General features: G+C 44.2%; 1 protein-coding gene across 1 annotated transcript in view; it reads right to left on the reverse strand.

The window, feature by feature from the left end:
- LOC139182031 (ATP-binding cassette sub-family C member 4-like) overlaps positions 1 to 13,447 on the reverse strand; it is a 404,344-nt gene that overhangs the window by 93,787 nt on the left and 297,110 nt on the right. Inside the window, exons 15-18 of the mRNA XM_070785515.1 lie at positions 6,942 to 7,061; positions 5,682 to 5,792; positions 4,674 to 4,774; positions 3,616 to 3,807 (exon numbers count right to left, since the gene is read on the reverse strand). Of these exons, the coding sequence (XP_070641616.1) occupies positions 3,616 to 3,807; positions 4,674 to 4,774; positions 5,682 to 5,792; positions 6,942 to 7,061 (524 nt within the window). The remainder of the gene's footprint in view (positions 1 to 3,615; positions 3,808 to 4,673; positions 4,775 to 5,681; positions 5,793 to 6,941; positions 7,062 to 13,447) is intronic.

Consider the following 13,447-nt stretch of genomic DNA (forward strand, 5'->3'; position numbering starts at 1 on the left):
TCCAGAGGATCTTCCCCACCCAGGGATTGAACCCACATCTGCTGCATTGCAGGCAGATTCTTTACCAGTGAGCTACCTGAGAAACGTGTGTGTGTTGGTTACTGGTTGCTCAGACCTGTGTGCTACTCACTCGCTCTCCTAGCCAGCAGTCCCTCAGTACTCTTACTGTGCCCTGCAGAATGCCACTTCCTGGGGAACAGAGATGAAAACAAGATGTTATCTGATCCTAAAATCCAGGGTTCTATGAGATACAGATGAAAATTACAAAGCATGCCACAGATGATACCTCTTATTTTAATTCTGGTAAAACATGTAACCTAAAATTGACCAGCTTAACAATTTCTATTTCAAATCCCAAAAGATGATGCTGTGAAAGCACTGCACTCAATATGCCAGCAAATTTGGAAAACTCTGCAGTGGCCACAGGACTGGAAAAGGTCAGTTTTCATTCCAATCCCAAAGAAAGGCAATGTTAAAGAATGTTCAAACTACCACACAACTGCATCCATCTCACATGCTAGCAAAGTAATGCTCAAAATTCCCCAAGCTAGGCTTCAACAGTACATTAACCAAGAACTTCCAGATGTTCAATCTGGATTTAGAAATGGCAGAGGAACCAGAGATCACATTGTCAACATCCGTCGGATCAAAGAAAAAGCAAGAGAGTTCCAGAAAAAAAAAAATCTACTTCTGCTTTATTGACTACGCCAATATACGTCAAGGCTGTATATTGTCACCCTGCTTTTTTAACATATATGCAGAGTATAACATGCAAAATGCCAGGCTGGATAAAGCACAAGCTGGAATCAAGATTGCAGGAAGAACATATCAAAAACCTCAGATATGCAGATGACACCATCTTTACGGAAGAAAGAGAAGAGTAACTAAAGAGGTTCTTGATGAAAGTGAAAGAGGAGTGTGAAAAAGCTGGCTTAAAACTCAACATTCAAAAAATGAAGATAATGCCATCTGTTCCCATCATTTCATGACAAATAGATGAGGAAACAATGGAAACAGTTACAGACTTTATTATTTGGGGGGCTCCAAAATCACTGCAGATGGTGACTTGCAGCCATGAAATTAAATATGCTTTCTCCTTGGAAGAAAAGCTATGACCAACCTAGACAGCATATTAAAAAGCAGAGACATTACTTTATCAACAAATGTCCATATAGTCAAAGCTACGGTCTTTCCAATAGACATGTATGGATGTGAAAGTTGGACAATAAAGAAGGCTGAATGCCAGAGAATTGATGCTTCTGAACTGTGGTATTGGAGAAGACTCTTGAAAGTCCCTTGGACTGCAAGGAGGTCCAACCAGGAATCAGTCCTGAATGAACCCTAAAGGAAATCAGTCCTGAATATTCATTGGAAGGACTGATGCTGAAGCTGAAACTCCAATATTCTGGCCTCATGATGTGAAGAACTGACTCATTTGAAAAGACCCTGATGCTGGGAAAGATTGAAGGCGGGAGGAGAAGGGGATGACAGCAGATGAGATAGGTGGATGTCATTACCGACTTGATGGACATGAGTTTGAGCAAGCTCCGGGAGTTGGTGATGAACAGGGAAGCCTGGCGTGCTGCAGTCCATGGGGTCACAAAGAGTCAGACACGACTAAGTGACTGACCTGAATTGAACAATTTTTAAGAGGACAGTTTAGTGTTAAGTGTATTCACACCTTCTTGCAGCCAATCTCCAGAATATTTCCTGTCATGTAAAACTGAAATTCTGTACCCAATAAACTCAAATCTCCATCCCTCTCACTCCAGTCCCTGGCTACCAATATTCTACTGTCTGTCTTTATAAATTTGACTGCTCTAGGATTCTCACACATGGAATCATATAGTATTCATTCCTTTTGTTTCTGGCTTATTTCACTTAACATGATGTCCTCAAGGCTCACCTATAGATTAGAATTTTCTTTCTTTTTAAGGTTGAATAATAATATTTCATTGTAAGGATATACTATATTGTAAGGATTTGTTTATCCACTCATCTGATGATAGATATTAATACTTGGGACGCTTCCAACTTTTGGGTACTGTGAATAATACTGCTATGAACATAGGTATACCATACATGCTATCTTTAAAGAATATATACAATGTTGATGAAAAATCAAGGATCTTACAGAAGCAGATACCTTAGGATTAACTCCGAAGATAAGCGGGCTTCCCTGGTGGCTCAGACAGTAAAGAATCTGGCTGCAATACGGGAGACCCAGGTTTGATTCCTGGGTGGGAAAGATACCCTGGAGAAGCAAATGGCAACCCACTCCAATAACCTTGCCTGGAGAATTCCATGGACACACAGTCCATGGAGTCATAAAGAGTCAGACATGACTGAATGAGTAACACGTTCACTCAGAAAATGAGATTTTTCACCAGCCTCATGACAGAAGCGAAGGGGCAGCATGTGCACATTGGAAGCAGGGAGGGCATGTTGCTTTGGGAGAATCTACACAGGATCTGAGTGCAGAGGGGGTGGGAATGTTAGGACCCAAGGATGCTGAGGTAGGTGGGGAAGAGCTTCCTACTACTTTGTCTGTTCTGGTTTAGTCTCGTCTTCAAGCATCTCTCCTGGTCTGAGTTGGGGGACCCAAGCTGAGTGTGAAAGGAACGTCACCAGCAGACACAGATGCTGGCAGGACCAGGACACAAACCTCTCTATCATCTCCCACATGGATCCTACTCTGCTCCTTTTGGGTTGCTTTCATCGACTTTAAGCAAATCTCTGGGCCCTGCTTACATGGGAGGCTTTGGTTCCTCAGCCCTGACTGAGTCACGATTCTGGGCTCTTCTCTGATGACCAACAGTCCCTATTTTGATTGGACCTCGGGCTGAACTATGGTTTGAGCATCATCTTACCCAGGCCAGTAAGAGTCAGACCTGTGCTAAAGAAAGAAGCAGCTGGTGGGGTGAGAGCAGGGGGATGATAGCTCAGTGTGGGTGAGTGGAGGACAAGTCTATGGGAAGGGCCAAGGGATAGAGGGGGAGGCTGCAACTGAAAGGCATCATGGGAGGAAGGGAAGATTCCAGAAGTACAAAGAAGAAAAGATGGCAAGAAATGAGATATAGCAGAGTTAGAGACAGGGAGCCAGGGCTGACTTCCAAGACTCCTCATGAATAATCAGGTAAAACATATAGTATCCCAGGTCAGGTTAAGTACCAGCTCCAGGGCCCAGGGCCCTCCAACCACCATGAGGGAGCTCACAACACAAAGAAATGCTGGGGTCCCACTTCCGTGGTCAATTTCCAAGAATGATGTCCTTTTCATGTCACTACACGACTTCCCAGGTGGCACTAGTGGTAAAGAACCGCTTCAATGTGGGAGACGTAAGAGATGCGGGTTTGATCACTGGGTTGGGAAGGTCCTCTGGAGGAGTATATGGCAACCCACTCCAGTATTCTTGCCTGGAGAATTCCATGGACAGAGCAGCCTGACAGGCTACAGCCCATGGGGTCACAAAGACTAGGACACAACTGAAGCAACTTATCAAACATGCATCCATGAGGAACAAAGAGTCCCCTGACACAGCAACAAGGAAGCCAAGAACAAATATGGTGCTAATTCTTTAGCTGGATTTTAAAGATACAACTGGGTTAAACAAACCTTTTTTCTTGATTCAAAGACTGCAGTCAGGTTCTTAAATACCAGAGGCCCATCTAAGGTGTGCCTGAAGTTAACAGTGAAAAAATGAATACTTCCTTCATTACTCCAGGGTGGTGGAGGACGATCCTTGTACTCCCAGGGAGCTTCTTTCTCAAGGTCTAAATATCCCGTCACTCTTTCTACTGAAACCATCTGAAAGACACATCACGTCATGTGTGTCAGGACACAGGGTCTAATGTATAGGTGTTCTGAGACTGTAAATGAGATGTTCTGCTTTTACACATAATTGGTTTAAAATATCTCACATCTCATCATTCCCAAAGGATAGAAATAGGAGTTTGATGAGGCCTTTGATGATTTTCAAACTTGTTCATCGTCTCATAACACTTTCGTTTAGGATTTAATCCTTAAACATAATATTGAAACTAAAAGAATTACAGAACTGAATGATAGTTTTATTTACCTACTTTTCACATATGGATAAAAGAAACAAGAGAATTTTGCTAAAGAAAAGAATACTTATGGACACCAATCAGTAACGTGTGGCTACAGAAGGGCCATTCTGAGAAGCAGCTTATCCTACCAGAAAGAAGGGACACTAGCAAATTCAGAGGTTCAACAAATACAGGAATAAATGCTAAAATGAAGATAAACAAATAAAAAACCCTCAAAATACTGAATCATTTTGCCAAGAATGGGAATTATGTATTAAGAAGCAGAAATAAACAAGTTCCCAAGAAATTAGCATATATTCTCTCCAGAATTTCAGAACCTTCCCCCTAATTTCATTATACTTAAAGAGTATAATATTGAAGAGACATTTTACTTCAAGATGGCTTAAATGAATATAAAACCTGCCAATGTGACATACATAAGATTAAGAATAATATGTATAGATTTTATTTTACATTGACTTTAACCAGATGGAGGAGGATATAAAAAACTCTGTTAGCTATGATGTAAAAAATACAGCTTTAATATTTTACATAAGAATTGCCTTTATGCCACTTAATGGCAAGGAGACTTGAAAGGGCTAAGAAGGTTAAAATAAACATCACCAGGTTCTCAACTTCGGTCCTTTGCCTGACGCACCACTGGAACATCCCTGTGAATGTGAGGGCAAGAGATAGGACCAGGCCAACCTGCCCAGGAGTCAAAGCTAAATAAGAAAGAAGGAGAATAAAGTCAGTCCTGTTCTTAACCCCTCACCTAGCTCCTTCTGTCACTTTATGAAGAAGACTCCTTTATAATATTTAAATCATTTGTATATAATGATAATGTGACACATACTTTTACTATGTCTTGATTGAGACCACGATACAATGAAGAAAACACTTCGAATTCAAAAAGACTACAAAATGAGTTTATTAATCCCAGCAGGACTGACACACTTGACAGCATTACCAAGGTGAGGAATCATGTCATTATTCTGACTTTCATCATCAGGGTTCCAAGAACCTTTGTGTAAAGTTCACTTTCCACATTCAAGGCAGCTGCAGTTAGAACCACGAAAAACAAGACAGTGGGTTCTAAGAGACAGTGCTTTTAAGTCTAAACTGCTACTCTCTTGCTCCTTATTAAAGATTTTGATTCAGTGCTATTACTATGGAATAGAGATGGTGAATTCATAGCACAGATGCCAACACCTGCTCATCTGGTACCCACACAGCAGTGAGGACGCTGTTCTTTCCTACAGAGAATCTTTCTCACCTCAGTGAACCAGGCACCTGCAACTAAGAGATTCAAGTAGCCCTAAAGCTAACTGGACAAAAGCTTAACATATTAGTAAACTTGATTTTCTCTTCCCAACACTACCTGGAATATTCAGCGAGTCAGCTTGCTACATTGCATAGACCTCAACCCATTCAAAGAAAGAGATAAAAAGGTCTCATCAAGACACAAATGATTTCATATAGACCACGTGGTGGAATCCTATACTGCAAACACTAATTCATTAGAGCCAAACAGTATATACTAGACAAGACAGCAAGAGCTTTATTTAATACATGTAAATGAAACTATAAATTATATTCACATTATAAGTAGTTACTCACATCTATACTTACCATCTGCAAGAATTAGGGACACTAAGGCAACAACAGTGATGAAGATGGCACAGATGACATCTAGATACACAGTGAGCCATCGGGACGTCGTCAAAAGCAGGAACCAAGCCTCTGCATTTGTGAACCGTATTAATTATAATAAATCAGTAGAACAGCCATGTTAGCTGCTTCAAATGAGAAAGAACATTCTGTTCAGTTGAACAACAGAAGATTTTTACACAGGTAGGAAAGCAAAGTTATACACCCAAGGAGAGCAAAGAGTCCAGAAAGCTAGATTTTGACATGACAACATTTGACACACACAGGAATCAGTCCAGAGGCTCTGTGGGAAGCATGCACTAAAAAATTCAATCCACAGGTTATAAACAGAAATTTCCTCATAAGAAAGAAAATGGAAAAACAGTCTCATCAGTGCGTTTCCTGCAGTGCTGGGCCTCAACCTGAAGACCACCCTCTCACATGTTGACTATTCCCATCTATCTGATAGCAGAGAACACTGCTCACACTGTTTCCAGCACCTTCTGCAATTCCTACAGGGCCCTGTACAATGTTTACTCTTCAGAGCCAGTGTGTAAATAACCATCAGCTCTCAGGACCTGCGTGCAGCTTTTAAAATGCCTTTTCATCTTTAAAATACAATACAGACTGACTGAAGATACAGGCCAGGATTTTATAGACTTAGAGTAAATTCTGAAATTTCTACCTAGAGCAAATCTTCACTAATACAAAGAATAATATACATAAAGAGAACAGCAAATATGCTAATCAGGAAATTATTTTCCTCAGTCAGGTTTGACATGCTCTGAAAGGAGAGCTAACAACTACAGCCTGGAGGCCAGGAATGGCCAGCACCTGGTTCATAAGTGAAGTTTTAGTGGCTCACAGGCACAGCAGTTTGCTGATGTATTTATTACCTTTGCCGTCCTTTGTGCTACAACAGGAAGCTTGAGAAGTTACAACAGACACAGGACAGCACACAAAGCTGACTTTTTGCTGACTCCTGCCCTAACGAGACAGAAAACCACAGGGCGCAGTGATGGAAGGACAGCACAAGCCAGTCAGGGGAGGCAAGCAGGGGATGGAAGGGAAGAGGGGTGCACAGAGGGTTGGTGAGAGGAAGGAATGGGGGAGGCAGGTGTGCAAAGGGGTACGTGGGGCAGCACAGGAAAGTGCTGGCCAGCCAGGCCACCTGAGAGCGAGGTCAGGCCTCAGAAGGCAGAACACCCCATCCTTCGAAATCATCTCCAGAAACTTACAGACCTGAATGCAAGTCCTGGTGTGCATCGAATAGCTCCTGAAAACTCTGTTCAGCTTTGTATGCCCGGATGGTCCAGACTCCCCGGAGAGAAGATGCTAAGTGGGAAAATACTGGGCTCCGTGCTGGGAAAACAGAGACAGACACACAACAGAGAAAGTCAGGGAGGCTGGATAAGAAGAAGCCAACAACCTCTCATGCTCTGTGGTCACACGTCCCACCAAAGGGCACACCTCCACGCCTGGTCGAGGAAGGATGATGCCTCTTCAGAGATGACCCTCCACATGACCCTTGAATTCCTGCTCACACTAACCTTCACTTTAACAACCTGGAAATGAAATATTCTCTTTGAACCTTTTTTTTTTTAACCAAATTCAAATCACAGCTAGATCTAGATAAAGAAATTCTTTACTAGCTCATTCATCAAGGTCCTCCTCAGCATACATCCCTTCAAATTAAATAAATACATATGTGTCTATATATATGTATGGTTGAATTACAATGTTTCAGGTTACAACATAGTGCTGTGGTTATTTTTTTTCTGATTATATCCCATTATAGGATTGCTCAGCAGTTTAAGAATTCACCTGCAATGTAGGAAACACAGGAGATGTGGGTTCGATCCTTGGGTCGAGAAGATCCCCTGGAGAAGGAAGTGGAAACCCATGCCAGTATTCTTGCCTAGAGAATCCCATGGACAGTGGAGCCTGGTGGGCTATGGTCCATAGGGTTGAAAGAGTTGGCCAAGACTGAGCAACTAAATATGAGCACAAGTGAGGCTAGAACTGTCCCTAGATAGGTTATTACAAGATATTAAGTAAAACTCCCTGCGCTGTATAGTAAATTCATGTTCCTTACCTATTTGGTGCATGGTAGTATGTACTTGGGAGAAGGCAATGGCACCCCACTCCAGTACTCTTGCCTGGAAAATCCCATGGACGGAGGAGCCTGGTAGGCTGCAGTCCATGGGGTTGAGGAGAGTCAGACACGACTGAGAGACTTCACTTTCACTTTTCACCTTCATGCATTGGAGAAGGAAATGGCAACCCACTCCAGTGTTGTTGCCTGGAGAATCCCAGGGATGGGGGAGCCTGGTGGGCTGCTGTCTATGGGGTCGCACAGAGTCGACACGACTGAAGCAACTTTGCAGCAGCAGCAGCAGTAGCAGCAGTATGTACTTGTTCAGAAGAGGCAATGGCACCCCACTCCAGTACTCTTGCCTGGAGAATCCCATGGACAGAGGAGCCTGGTGGGCTGCAGTCCATGGGGTCGCTAGGAGTCAAGACACGACTAAGTGTCTTCACTTCCGCTTTTCACTTTCAAGCATTGGAGAAGGAAATGGCAACTCACTCCAGTGTTCTTGCCTGGAAGATCCCAGGGATGGGGGAGCCTGGTAGGCTGCCGTCTATGGGGTCGCACAGAGTCGGACACGACTGAAGTGACTTAGCAGCAGCAGCAGCAGCGTGTACTTGTTAATTCCATATTCCTAATTTGTCTCTCCTTTCCTCTCTTTGCCCTATGGTAACTGTAAGTTTGCTTTCTGTCTCTGAGTTTATTTCTGTTTTGTATATATATTCATTTATATTATTCTTTAGATTCTACATAGAAGAGATACCATATAGTATTTGTCTTTGTCTTACTTTCTTTACCAAGAATAATATCCCTCTATGTCCATACACTGAACTGAACTGATGTCCATCCATGTTGCTACAAGTGGCAACATTTCATTCTTTTCCATGACTGAGTAATTACTACTAATTTCTGAGTCAGTAGCATTTCAGAATTTAATTCTCCATGAGAGTCTTTACCACCCTGAATTTTGGTGAACTACCTGTGGGCCATCTCCTTCTTAGACGAGTAACCTAAGGGCTGGGATAGAGTCAGTACATCCCCACCCTGGAGCAGAGCCAGACCCAGGACAGGGTGAGACAAGTAAGGGGAGCAGACAGTCTGCTGCCTCCCCCGTCCTGGGCCTCTCCCTGCACCTGCGCCAGGAGCCTCCGTGTGGGTCATGGAGCACCTGGCACTGCACCACCCTTGTGCCCACAGGACCCGGCAGACGAGGAATCTTTGAGTGGTCTTGACTTCTGCTCTGGGAACTTGATAGACGCTTTCATAACTGCCCTGCTGGATACCTGTCCTGGTGTTTGGAGGTCACTGTGATGTGTGACACTCACATCACCCTTTGAGACTCTGACAGTGGCCTTAGTGTCCATTCTCTTCTGAGTGACTTCATGTAGGTTTGGGGCTTGGTGTCACAGGACTGACCATTCATTTCCTGTCATCTTCTCTAAGAGCACACTGACCAAGAGGACCAGGGTCAGGCTCCTGTCCATCAGGGAACAGGTGGGCTGCAAGCTGCTGGGCAGGAAGGAACCTTACGGTTCTCATTCCCCACCAGGAACAAGGCTGTAACTTGCTGTTGACAGGGGCAGATAGTGAGCCTGTGACCTCTGTCTGGGATGAGTGATAACTTGTGCTTTATCATCAGAAAATACTGACATCACTTTGTTACCTATGCATCTCCTAGAGAAAACCTGTAAGTAAAACCTGGATGTTTTGAGGAAGTTAGGGTCACTTATCTTACAGGAGGATACAGAAACATTTTTAAATGATAGAGTAAAAAGAATCAAAGTGGAAACTTCAAATTATTTTCAGGACCTGACTCTTTAGCCTGGCAACCAAATGCCTATCTGGGTGACAGACAGTTCAGTCAGTACTGATGAGCATATGGGCACTGCAGCTGTGTGTGTATGGGAGGGGTCTAGGGTACAAATGAGCAAAGACACAGAACCAGATCTTGTGCTTAGCGTCCCTGATTCTACAAGCAGGAAAGAACAGGATTCCTCCTGTGAGACACAGGGCTTGGAGGGGGTGGGAAGCCCTGGGCTGGGGGAGGACAGTCTGGGCTGGGGGCCATCTGTCCATCCACTCAGTCTTGGGATCTTTCCACCTGGGACATCTGACCAGGAACCTTAATTATTAGGGTCCCTCACCTGTGATGGAAAAAAAATAAAATAAAAACCTCTGAACCAGAACAAGATCTAATATGTCCCCTTTGTACTTAATTTAGGCAAAGAGCATAAAGTGATTTGGTGGTGTTTAGGACTGTATTCCAAATAGGAAAAGGAGTACATCAAGGCTGTATATTATCACCCTGCTTATATAACTTCTATGCAGAGTACCTCATGAGAAACGCTGGGCTGGAAGAAACAGAAGCTGGAAACAAGATTGCCGGGAGAAATATCAATAACCTCAGATATGCAGATAACACCACCCTTATGGCAGAAAGTGAAGAGGAACTCAAAAGCCTCTTGATGAAAGTGAAAGTGGAGAGTGAAAAAGTTGGCTTAAAGCTCAACATTCAGAAAACGAAGATCATGGCATCTGGTCCCATCACTTCATGGGAAATAGATGGGGAAACAGTGTCAGACTTCATTTTTCTGGGCTCCAAAATCACTGCAGATGGTGACTGCAGCCATGAAATTAAAAGACGCTTACTCCTTGGAAGGAAAGTTATGACCAACCTACATAGCATATTGAAAAGCAGAGACATTACTTTGCCAACAAAGGTCCGTCTAGTCAAGGCTATGGTTTTTCCTGTGGTCATGCATGGATGTGACAGTTGTACTGTGAAGAAGGGTGAGCGCCAAAGAATTGATGCTTTTGAACTGTGGTGTTGAAGAAGACTCTTGAGAGTCCCTTGGACTGCAAGGAGATCCAACCAGTCCATTCTGAAGGAGATCAGCCCTGGGATTTCTTTGGAGGGAATGGTGCTGAAGCTGAAACTCCAGTACCTTGGCCACCTCATGTGAAGAGTTGACTCATTGGAAAAGACTCTGACGCTGGGAGGGATTGGGGGCAGGAGGAGAAGGGGACGACAGGATGAGATGGCTGGATGGCAGCACTGACTCGATGCACATGAGTCTGAGTGAACTCCAGGAGTTGGTGATGGACACGGAGGCCTGGTGTGCTGCGATTCATGGCATCACAAAGAGTTGGACACAACTGAGCGACTGAACTGAACTGAACTGATGACTGTATAGTTACATGTCTGTGATCTTATTCCAGCATCCACATTGGTCTCTCTGTCCATCCTATTAACTTTTAATTTTATCTTCCTATAACTTTGCACTTTTAAGAGCAACCTGAACACAGACTGAGCTCATGCTCCAAATAAGAAAGGCTGGGAGCTCCGCACAGGCCTTTTCAGGAGCCCCAGCAGGTGTGCCAACTCACCCGCAGAACTCAGTCTAGAAGCAGGGTGCTCACAGGGATGATGCAGGTGAATTCTGAGCCCATCACCCTGTCAGGAGGATGCCAGAGTCTAGCTCCAGAGAGCACAGAAAACTCACTAGAACTAGACTCTCACTTCCACAGCAAATGTTGTGATGTCAGCACTGTTCATCACAGACAAAGCTTCTGAGGAGGAAGCAGACATGGCTGTTCCCCCAGGGAGAGTCCTGGAGTGAACTCTTCAGCGTGGCCTCCCTTGCCGGGAGCCCGCGAGAGACATTCCGCTCGTGACAAAGGTCATGAGGAAGGAGGCTCGGCATACGCGAAGGCGGGATCGAGCCTCGGGAGTCTCCCCCGATATTCTCGAGTATCTTCCCCCAAAAAAACCAGAGTCTGCCTACTTTATTGCTTTGTGCTCTCACCTCTGACTTTACTGGGGGCTGTCCCCCACCACCATCTCGCTCTCTCTGTCAAAGAGTTAACTTACAGCTCCAATTAATAAAGTTCCTGGGCAATTAGGAGTGTTTAAATCCAAACCCCTCAGATGGCTCTCTAACTCGCCTGACAAGTTTACCCGGACTCCTACAGCTATGCATACAATTGTTTACAGTCTCCCAGCCTCAAGAGGCACGGGAAGCTTAACATATTCAAATAGCTTAGAGCCTCTCAGAGAGTTAGAAACTGTCAGAATAAACTAGTAAAGGATTTCATTGATGAGCCAATGATTGTTGCCAAGTTTTCACATCCCCTGAATTGTATCCTTGAATGTGTATTAATTAATATAGTTGGTATGTAGAAAAAATAAGTAGTGGCCTTGGTGCTAGTAACTTTAGACCCTTAAGGTAATAAATTCTTTCCTTTGTTGTAAACCCATTACACATCCACCCTATAGGAATTCAATTTTATCTTCGGAAGATGGCGCCAAACCTTAAAATAATTACTCTTAGAGAAAATAAGTCTTTGTTGATAAGTCCTTGTCAAGAGTCATAAAATGTTAGTAGGCCTTCTGGCCAGAAGATGATGTAAATCACCTAAACCATTTGTATACGATAAATTTGCAGGAAAGAAACCCTGGTTTGGATAAGAATCAAAGACTGCTGACTTTGCATCCCCTATTATCCTCTAAATGTAACTTAGGGTATAAAAACCCCTGTTAAAAATAAAGCTACGGGCCTTGCTCACCAATGCTTGGTCTCCCCATGTCATTCTTTCCTTTAACTTCCGGCTGAAGTCTCCATCTGGAGCGTGGATATCCTCTGCGACCACTTATTTGCCTGGGCTTCTAAGACCCACTTGAGAAGGTGTCTAAGGTGGGGCACCTTCCGCTATTCGAGAGGGCGCCTGCGGCCTCCGTGGTCAGAGCTAACCTGGTGTCACGGGTTATATTGATTTTCCGCATAAACCAAGCTACTCAGCCTCTTTACTCCACTGAATTTTCCTACTGAGCTATCCTCATTCTATTACTCTTTATATCTCTAATTACCATTTGAATAGGTCGCCGATGCCGTCTCCCCGTCTCCCCTTCTAATACCCTGGATCAGCCGGGGCTGGACCCCGGCACTCCCTCACCTGCTTCCATCAGGAGATCAAAGCTGCAGCTGATTCTCTCCAGTGGGGAGGGTGGGGTGGACTTTAGAAGCCTGTGTCACCCTGTTTAAACACCAGGGAACTCAAAGATCCCATCACCTACCTCACCTCATATCCAACAGTTACAGTGGTCTAAGGGAATGCAGAACAGTGAAAATCTACCCTGTTTCTTTCAAACCCCACTTAGGGCTGAGCAGGATGCCAGGATGAGTGAACTGGAGGGTGTCCACAGAAGATTAACTGGTACAGGGGGAGCGGGGATGTCAAGGCTGTGGTCTTATCTTGGGCAATGAAATACCCTCTTTCCCACAAATCCTGAGCTCACTATCCTTTAAGAGCCATGGCATCAGCCCGCAGTCACACACACGTGTAACCCTACCTTTCATATGACTGACAGCTGTGTTTCCACAACTCTGAAGATTCTTCAGAACACACCCCACAAAGACTGAAGATCTTCCCTGGCAGGGGGAGGGCAGAGAACTATATGCAAGGACCCCTGGCTGACAGCCCTGCTGTATGTGGGTTATCATTCACTCTGTGTGAAATCTGCTAGTGGTTACTATGTTCTGAATGCCTTCATGTTCAAGGTTCTGGGGTCTTTGGTAGTAGTCTGCAAGCACTTGACAAACACTGACTCAAGAAACCCTCATGAGACTTCCAGAGACTGAGGGATTAAGAGCACTCCCTG

The sequence above is a fragment of the Bos indicus genome, unplaced genomic scaffold, assembly GCF_029378745.1.
Source record: "Bos indicus isolate NIAB-ARS_2022 breed Sahiwal x Tharparkar unplaced genomic scaffold, NIAB-ARS_B.indTharparkar_mat_pri_1.0 scaffold_64, whole genome shotgun sequence".
Taxonomy (NCBI): Eukaryota; Metazoa; Chordata; class Mammalia; order Artiodactyla; family Bovidae; genus Bos; species Bos indicus.